The 16,458-nt window shown below is 40.7% G+C and overlaps 1 protein-coding gene across 3 annotated transcripts in view; it reads right to left on the bottom strand.

Annotated features, from left to right (window-relative positions):
• The window catches only part of GXYLT1 (glucoside xylosyltransferase 1), a 44,028-nt gene extending 30,388 nt beyond the window's left edge, over positions 1-13,640 (bottom strand). For 2 of the 3 annotated variants that reach the window (XM_081129141.1, XM_081129143.1), the window contains exons 1-2: positions 13,312-13,640; positions 5,300-5,392 (exon numbers count right to left, since the gene is read on the bottom strand). In XM_081129141.1, coding sequence (XP_080985267.1) covers positions 5,300-5,392; positions 13,312-13,532 — 314 coding nt within the window. In that variant the 5' untranslated portion in view covers positions 13,533-13,640. The remainder of the gene's footprint in view (positions 1-5,299; positions 5,393-13,311) is intronic. The other variant, XM_081129142.1, reaches the window with a different exon arrangement.
• Between the last annotated feature and the right edge of the window lie 2,818 nt (positions 13,641-16,458).

Genomic DNA, 16,458 nt, shown 5'->3' with positions numbered 1-16,458 from the left:
TTCTGTTGGGCCCCTCAGTTTCTAATATTCAAGACTAGTTACCTACGCTTCTATACCTATAATAAGGGGGCGGGAACCTAGTTCATCTCAAAGCACAAAGGACACAACAAAAGATAAGGCAGTGAAGACACACAACAATTTCACAGAGCTCTAATTATCTCATCTTTCCAGCAAATGCCTCCAGATCCCACTTCTCATGATGGCATAAAGGCCCTCATTAAAGTACCAAGCAAGACTTGAGAATCTATAAAGGGCTCGGATTGCTTAATTGGCCTCAACTAGATCCTGCCCCAAAGCTAAAAGCCAAGAGATTTTAAAAGTAAGCCATAATAGTCATGTGTCGTTTAGCACAGCATTCTCTACACACAATGACAAGAAATATTAACAAACCTTTTTAAGAAAAACAAGTTAAATGTTCAAGAAAAAAAATCCCTCTAAAATCAGTCCCAGGGACTCCTCCCAGGCACTTTAGCAAGGCTGGTTTCAGTCACACTGTCCCCACTCCTTCCACCAATTTCTACGGAAGGAGTACCATCAGCTACATTGCATCTGCTTTTCTGTTGTGTGTAATCCTTTTTAGCAAAAGCATTATACACAGTATAGACTCAATATCTAAGCTGACAACATGAAACACACTTTTACATGTCTCTGCCCATCACCCTGTCCCTAGACCTCAAGGACAGGAAATAATTCCAAGTGGAAGAAATATCTAAAGTAAGCTTTTACTCTATGGGAAGCGGAAACTAAAACCTCTAAGAAATGACAGGGAAACTGCCATTCAAGTAATGTTGGTCACAACTGAGTGGTGTAATCTTATCAGGCTCTGTAAAAGTGTGCTATGTTTTAATCAGGGTAAATAAGAGAAAAGGCCCTGTGGGATAAAGAAATGTTGTCCAAAAGGACATTTTTAAGCCAAACCTATTTTCCACAGATACGTGATTAGAGGAAAGATCTCAGGTAATTCAAAGATAACACCTGAGGGCTGGCATGGCTAAATTTGGCAAAACCTGAGCATGAACAGGAACTATGAGAAAAATGCACAGCAACACATTAGATTTAAAAATGAATCCATGAGTCTACAATGATGCTAAATAAAAGGATAAGGGGGAGGTGGAACTCTTCTTTAAAAACCAGCACCACCCTGCCAGCATGGCTCAGTGGGTGAGCATTGACTCCAGGACCTGGAAGTCACGGTTCAATTCAGGTCAGGGACATGCCCAGGTTACAAGCTCAATCCCCAGCAGGGGCCATGCAGGAGGCAGCCGATCAATGACTCTCTCATCATTGATGTTTCTCTCTCTCTCTCCCTCTCCTGTCCTCTCTCTGAAATCAATAAACACATATTTAAAAGTGTGTGTGTGTGTATACATATATATAAATAAATGAGTACCAACTGATAAATGTAGAAAGAATAACAGAATTACAAAAATCACCATTTTGCAATCACCATTATAATAGACGATTTAAACAAGAATAATTAATGGATGCTAAGACCACTGAGTATCAAAGTATTATCCCCGGAAGTAACAAAGGGGATAAAGACACTGTTGCAAGTGTAGAAATGTAACATCACCACCTTAACCACATGATCAAACTTAACCAATGTTAAACTTATGACATCAGAGGCCTCCTGAGAGCAGGCCCAAAGAGGAGCACAATATCTACTATGCAGTATTCCTGCCAAAAATCCTGAAACTAGCCATGAGACAGGCCAATCGAAATAAAGGGATATTCTACAAAACAAAACAAAAACATCAAGTCATGAAGGATAGCACCCACTCACCCACCTACTCCAAAAGGCTGAGGAACTGTTCTAGAGTAAAAAATTAAGATTGCTTAGGAAGCTTACTACACAAACATGTACACTAGTCTGAAAGTGCGGGGGGAAAATATTAGTTATTTACTGTTTGGCAAGCACCTTCCTGGGCATGGGGCTTACATGATGAATGCCACGTGGTATCTATCTGTAAAGTCAACAGTCTAGAAGTAGATTCAGAACCACAATAGATGCAATAGGTGCAGTAATACAGAGGATACAGAAAAGGCAGGAGCAGTGGGCAGGGAAGGAGATCGCACTAGCTGGATAAGAAGTAATAAGCACTGTAGTCAAGGCAATAGGAAGGAAGAGGCAGTCAGGAACAACTGTGGAAGGAGCTGGGTAGAAGAGTCACTGTGGATTGATGTGGAAAGTCAGTCATGAACCAAGATATAAACTACAGATGAGGGAAAGTGTGAGGAACTAGACTATGAGTTCAGGTCTGAACAAGAGTGTCTGAGGCAGCTGAATCGGCTAGGTAAAATGACCAATATGCAGCTGGAAATACAGTTCTGGAGCTCAGAAAAGAGATCTGCACAAGCTATACCAGTTAAACAGGTTATCCTCAGTGGGGAGAGAAAAGAGCAGAGTCCTAAGGAACTTCAAAGCTCAGGAGTCAGAAATAGAGAAAGTCGTCTGGGAGCAGAGAGATCAGAGTTAAGGACACTAGTCTCCAGAGCCGGAGGCTGGCAGAGCAGAAAGAGGAAGTGGTAACCAGTGTCAAACGGACAAGTGTAAGATTAGGCCCAGAAGAACAATACAGAGGCCGGGGTGACTTCAATGAGAGGCAGACACTGCTCATTGTGGATTGAGGTGTGAAGGGTTGGTCGGCTTATTTACTGAAGTAAAGCCAGTAGAAACTCTTATAAGTTTGCTGATGAAGGAAAAGAGAGTAAGAATGCTTGAAGGAAAAAAGGGTTGAAGCAAGGTATTGCAGGGATTTTGTGTTTGGTTTTAAGGACAGAAGAAACAGAAGAGGTGTAATTATTCTGACAAGCTGCCGGGAAGCAGTTGGTCAAGTAGGTGACTCAGCAGCAGATGCAGGAACAATTACTAAAAGGATATGCTTACTTATCGATGGTGAAAACACTGTTGATGGGTGTTGAGGCAATTTTTCTTTTTTATGTTATTTTATGTTTATTGTATAATAAATTGATTGGGAGAAAATAATCCCCCCACATAAGCTTTAATCAACATAAAATTATATAAAGAATTCAAATTGGAATAGCAGGGATAGGCCTGGGAAGAAGAAAATGGTACCAGTTAGTGCCCACTGGAGCCAGGCAAAATGCAAGACCTAAAAGGACAGTAAAGGGAATTTCAAAGATGCTTTACTCCTTTGAAGTAAGGAGGTAGGCAGACGAGATAAGCTCTTAAAGAGTCAGGGGATAATGAGGAATTACTTAGAGTAAATTCTGACGTGGAAGGAGAATAACATGGCAATTATATGGCATTCTGGCTTGACTGCATGTAAATGTGAGGGATCCTAAGTTCTAAGTAAGAAACAAAATGATTACAGATATATACTGTGGATTCAATATTACAAGTAGAGAGTATAACAGAAGTACAACCTTTAAAACCTCAAATTTGGGCCCAGCCAGGCATGGCTCAGCGGTTGAGCATCAACCTAGGCTCCAGGAGACCTCGGTTCGATTCCTGGTCGGGGCACATGCCTGGGTTTTGGGCTTGACCCCCAGTCAGGGGCGTGCAGGAGGCAGCTGATCAATGACTCTCATCATTGACGTTTCTATCTCTCTCTCTCTGAAATCAATAAAGATAAATATTTTTTTTTAAATAAATAAAACTTCAAATTCAGGAGAGTAACGAGCACAAGGGTAAACACTATGTATTCATCCACATGTAATTCCTTCCATGGACTATTTAGGAGCATTAAGAAAATAATGAGCTGGAGAAGCCAAAACAAAAGGAGTAATAAGCAGATGCTCCAGGATTCAGACTAGGCGACTTCCCTGGGCTACTCTTGCCGTTGAGGAGGGGAGATTATTACTCATGCCATAACTTACAAAAGGGTCTGGGTTGTATAAATTAGAGTATAAGAAAGTTTTCAAACTTACCCAGCTTTGAGAGTGAGGAGATTTATGTCACAAGGCTGGAGACAGCAAAGTGGTGCTTGTCAAGGCTCTATTCATTAGCAAACTTTTATAAGAATAAAAATATGGAGCCCCAATTCTCCAAAATTATTAACAAGCTGAAGAGCAAGATTACCCATCAATAGGGTAAGATCATTTTTAAAAGTCTGAATAATCTGACTTGACTGATCCCTGTTAGAATTTTAATCATTCCATCTTTCCCATAGCAACAAGATATAATTAAAATATCTGATTTCAACGATTCCCTCCCAGTAGTTCATGAAACACATAATGTATAGGGAATACAAGAATTTTAAAATACATGCTACTGATACATATTTTTAATATGTACTAGTTCTTCCCACCTAGACAACCTCCTATCCTTGAGCCTGTTCTTCATTCAGTTGCTCCCTCCAGGAAGACTTCCGTGATGCCTTAAGATGATCCCACCAGATGACTCATCTGTTTCCCCCATAGTCAGAGCTACAATACATCACCCTCTATTGCAATCTGAGGTTTACCAGTGTGAAGATCGAGTCTGAATGTAAGCCCCAGAAGGATGGCGCCACATTAACCAGACTCACGGTCTGGTTCTTAGTACTTAGCACTGTGCCTGGCAAACTGAATGAGTAAAATTAAAATTTAAATGAATCACAAGACACAGTAAAAGTAGGTGACTTCTCAAAGAAATTTTACTTTTGGGAAGGGCGTTTCAGGCTACTGCCTCACTCTCCCCTGCCACTATCTCAGGGAGACAGGCTGAGGTCCTATTCCTACCCATACTAGTTTCTTTCACTGAAAGTAAGGCAGGAAGGGGACCTGAGCTGTCAGCCAATCCAAAGCCTTCCTGATCCAGAGAAGTGAACAAAGCCGAACTATTCAGTAAACAATGCCATGCCATTTGGTCCTTTGTTAAACCCTTCTCTCTCTTCTCCCACTCCCCAATATTCAATCCCTCTACTAAGAGCCAACACAGTCCTTGCTCGGGTCTCCCCATGCACCTGTAAAATGGTGTTTTCAGTATACCAGCTTTAAATTAAATAAACGTCATATATACGTACATATGTCTGTGTTAGTGGAAGTCTACCTTAAACCACCTGTTTACCACTTTATCACATTAACGAAAGTTAGGTCACAAATTCTAAGAACAATGGTTTATTTATCATAATAACATCTAAAAAAAAAGTTAGAGCATTTTATTTGCAGTATGTACTAAAAATCAGTAATAACTACAAAGTGGGGGGAAAAGTAGAAAAATCAGAAAATAAATAATTGTATGATAATATTATATTATAGAAAAAAACATTTTACATCCTATTTATTATTAAAAATGTATCTACTATCTAATCTTACCTACACTGACTGATCTACCAATTAAATATTAAGTGCCTACCTAAAAGCCGCTTCCCAAAAGCAGTTCATTCCACAAACATCAGAGGGCAGCATCCAATAGGGATTCCAGTAACACAGAGAGAAATCTTTACACCTAACAGAGTAAGACAGAAATAGAGTCCTATGTGAATATTTCAGTTTAAAACTAACAAGGAATTTACTCGATAACATAATAACTTACTGTCCTATTTTACAGCAATAAAACTGTAAATCCAATTTTGCAAATTCAATATTGCTAAGGTAACCTGAGGATTTTTGAAAATTGATGTCTCCATTACTTAGGGTATTATTATTTTAAATAGAACTTTAAAACCTTAGGGTAGAATATACTACAGACTAGAAACCAGAAACCAGTTTCTTAGTCAGGAACTCTCCTAATGTATTAAAATCCCCAGCCAGCCAGGCGTGACTCAGCAGTTGAGCGTCAACCTAGGATCCAGGCAATTGGGGTTCAATCCTCAGTGGGGGCGTGCAGGAGGCAGCCGATCAATGACTCTCTCATCATTGATGTTTCTATCTCTCTCTCTCCCGCTCCTTTCCTCTCTCTGAAATCAATAAAGATATATTAAAAAATAATAATAGTAATAAAAATAAAATAAAATCCCCTCCTCACATGACAAAGAAAATACAAGAGTGCATCTAAAATTTTCCTTCACGGACTACACACACTCCCCTTAGAATAAAATCCATTTCAGCAAAACAAAATATTTGCTTATCCTAAAGCAAAATTAAAATGCCACAAATGCTAATGAAAAGGCGAGAGGAAATTTAAATGTTTTCAAATTAATCCTCAATCAAAGCTACTTATATGGTGTTTCAAATTGAAAAAATAAGAAATCCTGCTGATATTCATGGTTCAGTTTCATTATCTACATTATGTCAGTTTCGCTATATTACACAAGCTAAAATGGAGAATTAAATGTGTTCTTTCTCCTTCAATTGCAGGTTGGAAAAAAAACAAAACAATGCCTCACATTACAAAAAGTATGTTTTCCATTGTTAACTCTTTTTCAAAATAGTCTAGCTTGAAATTCGCTATAGTGGAGACCTGGGTATTAAATTAAGCAAGTATTAACTCAGGTCACCTCATATCCCATCACCGTGTAGCTTTGTTTTCTCTTAATAGATTCAATTATAAGTCACTGTTCTTACAACGAAAGGTCTATGTAATTTCAGATTTGCAAAGATCTCTGATCATACCTCTCACAAATGCCAATGCCCCACACCAGACCTATTAAATCAATCTCTGAGAACTGGGTTAGGCACTGCTGGTTTTTAAAATGCTGCCTAAGTAATTCTGTACATTTCTGCATAATAAAGTTCAAAGTCAAAATTTTAAAATCATGGGAAAAAGGTACATTGTAATCTGACTTTCCTTTAAAGGGACACCATTTTCAAACAAGACAAAAAAATGTTACATATCTTAATTTAAATGGTTGATAAATCAGAAAAAGAAAAGAAACTCTGTGCAGACCAGTGAAACATACAATTTGACCAGGAAATTTATGTTTGTCCCCCCCTCCAACATGGTTATGTATTTTTTTAAGTCTTGCTTTTCATACTAGAGACAGGCTCACTGGTAGTGGTAACAACTAACACTGAGTTTTTTTCAGATTCAAGGGCTTTCACATCCATTTAAGCCTCACAATGAACCTGTTCAAACAGGTATCTCCATCTTTCAGATTGACATTATCACCACTTTCTTTCAGCAAATCCACAATTTACTGATAATCAATCCTAAAGTGTACCTTTGTTCCAGGAAGGAAATAACTAATCTGGTTATTCCATCTCCCCATGTCAAACCTCACAAAGGTGGAAAATGGAAATGGATAATGAACTCTCAAAGAAAATTATTCCCTAATTAAATTTTTCTATAAAAATCACTGCTTGAAATTATGTAATAATACCATTTATTTCTGCTTCAACTTGCAATCCTCGATCCCTCAGCTCTAGGCAACCAGGAATTATTTTCTGTATCCACAGATTTTACCTGTTACGGGCATTTCACATAAATGAAATCATAATAATATGTGGCCTTTGGAGTCTGACTTCTTTCACTTACCATATTTTCAAGGTTCATTCACTGTAGCACTTATCAGTACACTTCATTCCTTTTTATGGCAAAATAATATTCCATTTTATGGGTGGATATACATTTTGTTTATCCATTCATCAGGTTATAGGCATTTGGGTTGTTTTGCAACTTTTGACTACTATATATAATGCTGTTATGACTATTCATGCACAATTTTTCTGTGAACATGTTTGCAATTCTCTTGAGGTATACCTACAAGTGGAATTGCTAGATCATGTAATCACTGTAAAGTGATTAATGCAGATGAAACTGCAGCAAAAAAGTCAAGTTTTAGGTAAGTTTCTCAACTATAACTTAATGTCAGAAAACAGTTACAGAAGGATGTTTTTCTATCTTTCTTTAATGGAAATATAAAACATAAGCATTAGTGACTACACAAGCTACTATTTTTTTTTTAATCATAAAACACTGAGGTGCTGCAGGCAAAAGGTGGCATAAAGTCTTATTGCCTAAATTTATATTCTTATTAAAAATTGATTTTAAAAATTAAGATACAGAGTAGAAACTCATTACATGCAGTGACTGTTACTACAAGCAATAAATTAGGGAAAGCAACTAATCTGGAGACAGATAGCACTTGTACTTTCAGGCCAGAAAAAAATAATAAAGCTTAAAAATACTGGAAAAGTAAAGGTAGTTTATCCAAGTTCTGGTTATTAACTGCTTTTGTTTTTATTCCTTAAAACTATTGGAAATGGAATATTAGGTCCATAACAAAGAGGTAGTAACTCTATTAAATACTTTTAATGAGGCAAAACTGTAAGCTAAGTGGGTATGTCTTTAATAAATAGTGACATCCAAAGTCAGACAAGTCCATAATAAATGCAGTTTTTCATTGTGGATCAAAATGAAATAAAACTTTACTGTGGATCATCCTCAACTGTCATATGGCTTAAAGTTTCTAGCTCTAGATGGCCTGTTCATAAGCAAACTGATCAGGAGTAGAACAAAGGATCTTTGTGTGATAAAACAGTTCTGTATCCTGATTGTGGGGTGGTTACATGAATTTACATCTGTAAAAAAATTGCATAAAACTACACATACAAATGAGTGCACGTAAAACTAGTAATATCTGAAAACTGATCTTGGATTGTACAATGTCAAATTCTGGGGTTATATTGCACTATATTGATATGTTTATATTCCAGATATAGTGGTATTGCACCATGCTCATGTAAGACTTTACTACTGAGGGAAACTGAGTGAACATGGGTTATCTCAGCAACTCCCTGTGAACTTATATTTCAAACATTAAAAAAAAAAGACCAAAAATAAAATTCCCCAAAATGTCAGTACTTGAAAAAAGTTTCAAAAATTGAGACATTTCATGCTCTAGATTAAAGTGAGCATTTAACACAATGCTCACAATATCAGTTCTCAAACTTGTTTTCTTTAAAAAACTTACATACAAAATTTTCTTTAAAAATTTTAAGTTTATGGGGGTGAGGAGAGATTAATCAAAGAACTTACATGCATAAATACATAACCCATGGACGCAAGACAATAGTATGGGGGACGTCTGGGGGTGAGGTGGATGTGGGATAGAGGGGATCAATGGGGAGAAAAAAAGGGGACATCTGTAATACTTTCAACAATAAAGATAATTTTTTTTTTACAAGAGGGGAAAAAACTTTAAGTTTACTTAAATGATACCAGAAGGTCTTTAATACTTTTAAATTAAACTGAAAAAAGGTATTTTTCACATCATAATGTCCACGAGGCTTTCATGAAAACCATGCACAACTTACAGAGTCAGGGATATGTCCAGGCATATCCAGCATGAGACTGTGGAAGCATGAACCAGGCGCCACAAGCCAACAGTGCAACCGCCAGGTGCAGATACCTGCACTGTGGCTGTGCCCTGGTAAAGGAGACCATGCCCGTGATACTGACAGAGAACCATTATTCGAAGATCAGAGCCTGTGTCACTCATTTTCAACTAAAAATTGTCTCCAGACAACTTCAATTAATTTCTAGTTTCTTTTTTCTTAAATCTCTAAATTTCATGAATACTCAGGAGATGGGGAAAGGACTGCTTACACACAAATGGCACTAAACAGTATTAATATTATCTAACCATCTCAAAAATAAGTTAGCATCACACTGTACTCCCTTCATCCCCCAACCCCCCCAAAATGGATTAAAAATTTAAACGTAAAAAAAAAAACTGGGGGGAAAACTCCCTGTGGTTAGAAAGTTTTTCTATGACTGACAAAAGTAAAAAATGATAAAGAAAAAACTGTCTATCTGAATACATACAAATTTTAAGTTTTACATGGTATACAAACTGAAAAAAATCTAATCTAAAATGAGGGGAAGTATTTTCAACAGGTATGACTGATAATAATTTTAATGTTTTAAAATAGGATTTGTAAATCAAAAGTACACATTTTCTCATTAACCTAATCACTTTCCCCTCCAAAAGCACAGAACAATATTTTAATTAATTATTAGCAAGATTTGTGCTAAACACTTTACACCTATGTGAAGTATAATCTTCAATGAACTAAAATAACAAGGCGCAGAAAATTGGTTTTATATAAGATGTCTCTGCATTAACAAAGTGGAGAATTACAGTCAATAATATTGTAATAACTATGTATGGTACCAGGAGTAATAGACTTATCAGGGCATCACTTCATAAATTATATAAGTGTCTAACCAATATGCTGTACACCTGAAACTAATATAAAATAATATTGAATGTCAACTGTAATTGAAAAAAAAATTTTTTAAAGCAGAAGTTCAGGTCACTTTAATAACTGAAACTTCTTCACTGGTCACTGCCCCAACTCCTCTCTTCTTCAAAAATAACTGCAAGGAAGAGGGAAAAAATTTCACCACTAAAAACAGTAGTGTGAAAATAGTGATCAAACCATTCTGTTAAAATAGTGTTCCTAAATCTTTGGATTTATAACAATAACCTGGACCCCACGGCCAGGCATTCAGGTTTAGCAGGTCTGGACTGGGGTCTGAGCCCCAGAATTTTTCCAAACATCAGAAACTGGGGGGGGGGGGGGGGATTTAAATCCCTCAAAACTTAAATGATCAAAATCACCACCATATTAGCTACAATCTTTTTTTTAATCTTCACCAGAGGATATTTTGTCCATTGCTTTTTCAGAGTGAGTGGAAGGGGGAGAGAGAGAAACATCCATGTGAGAGAGACACATTGACTGGTTGCCTCCTGCACATGCCCCAACCAGGGCCGGGGATGAGCCTGCAACGGAGGTATGTGCCCTTGGCCGGAATCAAACCTGGGACTCTTCAGTCCATGGGCGATCGCTCTAACCACTGAGCCAAATGGCCAGGGTTAGCTACAACTTTATTATGCCAGACACCATACTTAGTGATCTATACAAGCTATTTCATTTCAAATCTCACAAACAACCCAGTATCATAGGTACTTTTACCTGTAACTCATGAGGAAATGTGTTCAAGGTTAACACAGCTAATAAGTGGTAAAGCTGAAATCTGTGTCTCCAAAGCCCTTACTCTTTCCACTCTAAATTACTGATGTAACCTACTAGTGTTCACAGGACCCAGCAGAAACAACTCAATGGTCTAACCAGATCTGAAAAGGAGTGAAGTGACGACCTTCCTGTGTGAAAATCAGTCACACAAAGGGCATGGACAGTCCAGAAATGGTATCGTGGAAATGCTTAGTGTCTGTTGATTCCCCATGACTACAACAGGATGAGATCTTGATAATCTCTATGAAGATTCATTAGTGAAATGTGAGACCTGAGTAGTCACCCTGAGTAGCTAAAGTCGCAAAATGTATTAAAGAGAAGTAATAGTCTTCTTAATCTTTCAGGTAAGATAGCCTCAAAAACAGAAAGAAGGCAATGATAATGGAGTCCTACAGAAAAAAGAAAGATGTTTGCCTCACCCATAGCCCCATTCTCCACTGATAAAACACTACAGGCTAGATTCTTATAACAACAGCTTTATAGAAAGAGCACTTGGAGAGCAATAAAAGGATATATAGATTTTAATCATGGTTCAAATCCTGTGGCCGATGCCCTATGAACCTTGGTCAAATGATTTAAACACAGGAAGAGGTCAAGGATACCTACTCCATATCCCACGGTAGCCAAAGAAGTTGCCTGAACTCTTTGAGAAATCTAAAAGATGTTACAAACGATATCTAAAATTTAGAGAGTCCTGATGTCTTAGGATTCCTGACCTTAATCAAATGGTAGGGTAAAAACATGACAATATTCGGCTTTCCCACGTTGTCCCTCTGCCCAAACTTCACATGCACATGCGGTGAAATGTACTTCACCACAGTTTTACAGACTTTAGTTCTTTCTAATTACACGTTCAGTTTTAACTTAGATGTTTACCCCATTTAAAATGAGGAGTTATGCTGCTCAGGGGACCTGTAATGTACAGCTTTTCAGTTGACTCTATTCTGACACATCAAACTTAAGATTTCAGTAATGGCTCTATAAAATATTAATTAAAACGGAGGTGCTTATTTTCTAAATGTCAAAGACATTTTGTTCAAATTAGCTGATCAAGCAAATACAATTTATAAAAATCTGTCAAAATAAAGATGTGAGACAAAGCACTAAAAATGAATGTCACTCTATCAAATTGAAATGTTAATACCACAGTATAATTTCATTCAATGTTTTGATTAAAATGTTGCTTCTTTATCAGTCTAGCCAATACAAAGATAATTTCTTTTCCACAATTTTCAGTGCTTCACAGTAACATAAACTGCTGCTTTCCCTGAGTATTTATGAGCTCATCCTGGTCTTCAAGTGACTACTTCTCCCAGGACAGAAAACTGAGAGCTGACAAACCTGGCTCTGGAAGTAGTCCTGCTTTTACGAATAGAGTGCTGAGGTTAGGAATTCGCCTGAGTGTAATCAAAACATAGGGTAAAAACATGACCATTTCCACGCTCCTCTGACCAAACGTCCCCCTTTCATTTTGGGAATGACCAGCAACTCTCAAAAGAATGCTAAACAGCCCACATCTGACCGCGCTCCCTCCTCTTTCCAATGCTATACTTTCGGTATCAAAGCAGCCTTTGCCTCTAACGAAGGGAACACTCGGGTCTCCCAGAGAGGTGCCCACAAAGAGAGGAGTCCGTCTAAGGAAGGGGGAGCGCTCGGGTTTTGTTAAGCATTCATGCTGCGTTGCATTCTTTTCTCCATTTAAATCGCAGGTCCATTCCAACTCTGGCAGTGCTTCTTGTAAATCCACTTAAGTCATTCTGCTGCTTTTTAAATACCAGTTTTCAAAGACGGACACCTCCATCCCATCTCACAAAAGACATGCGCCTGTTAAGTATCGCTCAACTTTAACTTGCTGTAAATTTCAGAACAGATTGTTCCCTAAAGAAAAATTCACAATCAGCCTAAACGCTCTGTCCAGACTGAACTAACCAACTAATGATGACAGATTTAGTAACACACAAAAATCAGACGCCCCGTTCAGGAGGGGGTAGAAAAGAAATTGAACGAGGGCGTCAGTCTGATGTTTAAATATCTCAACCTGATCTCCATGGAGACAAGAGGGAATCCCGACCAGCCCGACAGCAAGAGGCTTTTGTGAGGCACCTCTTATTTTCAAAGAATCTTTTTTTTTTTTTAGATCAACTGCCAATTAAAAGTTGAAAATTAATTTCTTGTACTTCAAAGAGCGTGTAAGGAATGGGTCAGAAAGCAAACACAAAAGCGCGGGGCGCGCTCAGGCTGGAGCGGCGCCGGGCTCGCCCCGGGGTTGAGGGGAAAGGAGGGAAAAGAGCGGAGGGGCTCGGAGACCGCGGCAAAGGGGCGGGCGGCGCGGGCGCGACGGCGGGAGGCGCGGGGCAGGCCGGCGAGCCGCCCGGGCCAGGCAGACCCCGCGCCCCGGCGCCCCCCGCCCCGCCCGGCTCCCGCCACACGGGGAACGGCCCGTACCTGTCCGACCCGCCGGGATGCGCCGCGGTGGCCGCGCTGTCCGCCCCCTTCGCGGCCCCGCGGCCGCCGCCTGCGACCCAGGAAGCCACCCCGGCCTGCGGCCGCCCGCCACCGCCGCCAGCTCCTTCCTCCGGGGACGCCGCGAGCTGGCTGAAGGCGTAGAGGAGCGAGCAGAAGCCGCAAGCCAGGCACAGCACTGCGATGCGCAGGTAGCGCCGCATCGCGCCGGCCGCCTCCTCCTCCTCCTCGGCCGCCGCCGCCGCGCCCGCCTGGCGAATTAGAGGGGAGGAAGCGGCACGGCGCAGCCGCGGGCGCAACAAGTTCCTCCGCCGCCGCGCCCGCCCACCACCTTCGGCGGCGCGGCCTCCGCCGCCGCGGCCCCTCCCCGGAGGGCGGGCCGAGGCCGCGCGCGCCGGCGCACTGAGCGCGAGGGCTGAGCGCGCCGCGCTGGGAGGCCCTCGGGCGCGGCGGGGTGCGGGTCCCGCGGGGGCTCGGGGCCGCGCACCCGGGAGTCCTGGGCTCCGAGCTGCACGGGAGACCTGTGGCGGAGGGAGCAAGGCGTTGGAGACAGCTGACCCCGAGCCGTGGGCCGGTGCTTCTACTTGGTAGCTCGTGATGTTGCGCAACCTCAGTGCCCTGAGCACGTTTCTTCGTTTCTGAATGGAGAGAAGAGCCTCGTCATGGGGTGGTTGTAAAGGCTCGATTGCTTAATGCGCATAAAACGCCCTTAACTTAGAAGGCACGTGATTAAACCATGTTTCAGCTCCATTGTCCTCAGCAGGGACTTCCCCCGCCTCTTAAGTTTGTATAATACTGTCTGCCAGAGGCTTTTCACCCAGATATTCAATTACCTTGTAATACTCTTGGGAATGCTTATTTTGCCTCCCAAGTGTTGGGGCAGAGGGAAGGCCCCAGGTGTTAGGCCAGTGGGGTTAGACCAGTGGGGTGTGATGTGACCTAGGTTCAGCAACCTGCTACTTGAGTCTATCAAGGAAAGAATTCAGAGCCAAACTCAGACTATAAGAGAACATTTATTTGGAAAATCATAGAGGTAGAAGAAATAATTCTAGGGAAAAAAGGGCTTAGGAAACAAGTTATAGAGGTAAAGGAAGGGCCCTTGGAGCTTAGAAGTGAGGAATGTAAAGGTAAGGTGCCTGGGAGGCGGGGGAAGGCTTGCTCCCAGAAATGGTGGAGATGTTAGGGGAGATCTCAATAGGCTCTTCATCAGCTTTCCAGGTGTGTCCTTTCACCATTGTGGTCTCCACTGACCCGTTGGTCAGTGACAGGGCAGGGGCCATTAGTCAGTGCAGCCTGTCCTGAGGTCAGCCACAGTGCTGCTTGTCTGGTTTTGCTGCTTGTCTGGGCCTGGAGCTGAAATACAACTGAAGCCTAGATATTATCTCTAAGGAGGAAAGGTCAGGGGGTCCAAACCACATGACCAGTGATATGTTAGGGGAGGAAAGGTCACCCTGGACCAATGTCCCTTGCTACAATTGTCCTTCGCTAGGCACCCAGGGCTTTCCTCCCTGTTGACCTCCTGGCCCATCATCCTTGCTCTGCTCCTGCCTAACTGTAAGTGCCTATAAAGCTGAAGTCCTCCCTTTTTCCTTTTATCTTCCTCACAACTCGTTTGCATGTCCAATCATATTCTGTGGACAGAGCTTTCTCTTCAGCTACACGTTTCTTCTCCTGCTTCCTCAGCCATATTTCCACTCCATTCACTTACTGAACATCTACAGAGCACCACTGTGCGCCAAGTACTATATGAGTACCTTGGGGTATGAAGATGCCTTGTTCCAGTATGGCGTGGGACAGTGGGTACTCCTAAGTGCAATACAGACATTAGAATGCAAGCCTGTAAGGGGTGGGCATGCAAACAGGAGCAATCAGGTCTACAGTGGGTGTGGTCAAGAGAAACTTCGTAGCAAATGTGGCCCTAGAGCCTTGGGGAGGGTTGGGGGGTGGAGGTGGGGAGGGGTGTTAAGGGAAGTAATTCCAGGGTGGGGGAATTAATGAAACAGGCTCTTGTGTTTAGTGAACTTCCAGAAGTTTGATACCACCAGCTAAGTGAATGCAAGAGAGAATATGATCAGCGATAAGACTGTAGGAGCTGAAGGGGCCAGATACTTGAGTGCCTGGTTTCATATGCCAAGGAGTCTGAACTTAATCTGGCAGATAATGGTGAACCACTGAAGGGTTTTTTAATTAGGAAGTAACATGATCACATTTGCCTCTTAGGGAGCACAGTCTGGCTGGGACAGAGATTGAGACTGGAGCCAGAAAGCAGCTACAGTACCAAAAAGTGAGGGAAAGAAAGCTTTAAACACACACATACTTCAGGGAGAAAAATCTTGCTGTTAAACTGTTCAGGTTGCATTTGGAGCTTTGAGGAGTTTGGCCATGAGAAATAAGGTGGGGAAGTGCTATGTAATTTAAAAATAGTTCTCTATTTGAAATCGCTACACCAAAAAAGTGCTGGCTCTGTGACTGTGGGAAGTCCCTAAACAAATTTAAGTTTGTTTCTTTCACTATAAAAATAAAATGTTGTGCTTTACCTGACAAAATATGAAAAACTAGCATTCTATCAAGATGTGTAAATAGAATGAAAACATACACTTATTCATTCAATAAACATTTATTGAATATATTCTACATGCCAGACAAGGGGCTAGAGTGTACTGCCCTCAAAGGGGAGAGAGGCAGATAGAAACAACAATATTAAGTTAATCCTTCTACTACACCTTACAATTCTTAGAGAAATAAAGATAAGTGCAAGGAGATACAAAGACTGATAATAAAGCCATTTATAAAAATGGAAAATATAATTTGAGAGAGAAAACTAAAGGATATGGTACCAAGAAGCTAGAGTAAGAGTTAGTACTCAAATAAAGGATGGTTAATATAAAGAGATGCTAACTACAATTGTTCTCTATCTCAACAAAGAAGTAAAATGTAGTCAAAATAAATAATTTAACGACCCACAGATTGTTAAAATACTGGAATGACAGTTTTCCTTTCTGCAACAATTTATGGGAAGAACATATCCAGAAGAATAATCATCCATCTACTTGACATCAGGGTCCTGGACCATATCCTCTCTTTAGGTTCCTTTTAATCCTGTAATTAAAAAGGAAATTCTGTTGAAAA

Source organism: Miniopterus schreibersii, assembly GCF_964146895.1.
Source record: "Miniopterus schreibersii genome assembly, chromosome: 2".
Classification (NCBI taxonomy): Eukaryota; Metazoa; Chordata; class Mammalia; order Chiroptera; family Miniopteridae; genus Miniopterus; species Miniopterus schreibersii.
The sequence above is the reverse complement of the archived record's forward strand: the minus strand, read 5'-3'. Positions and strand labels throughout refer to the sequence as shown.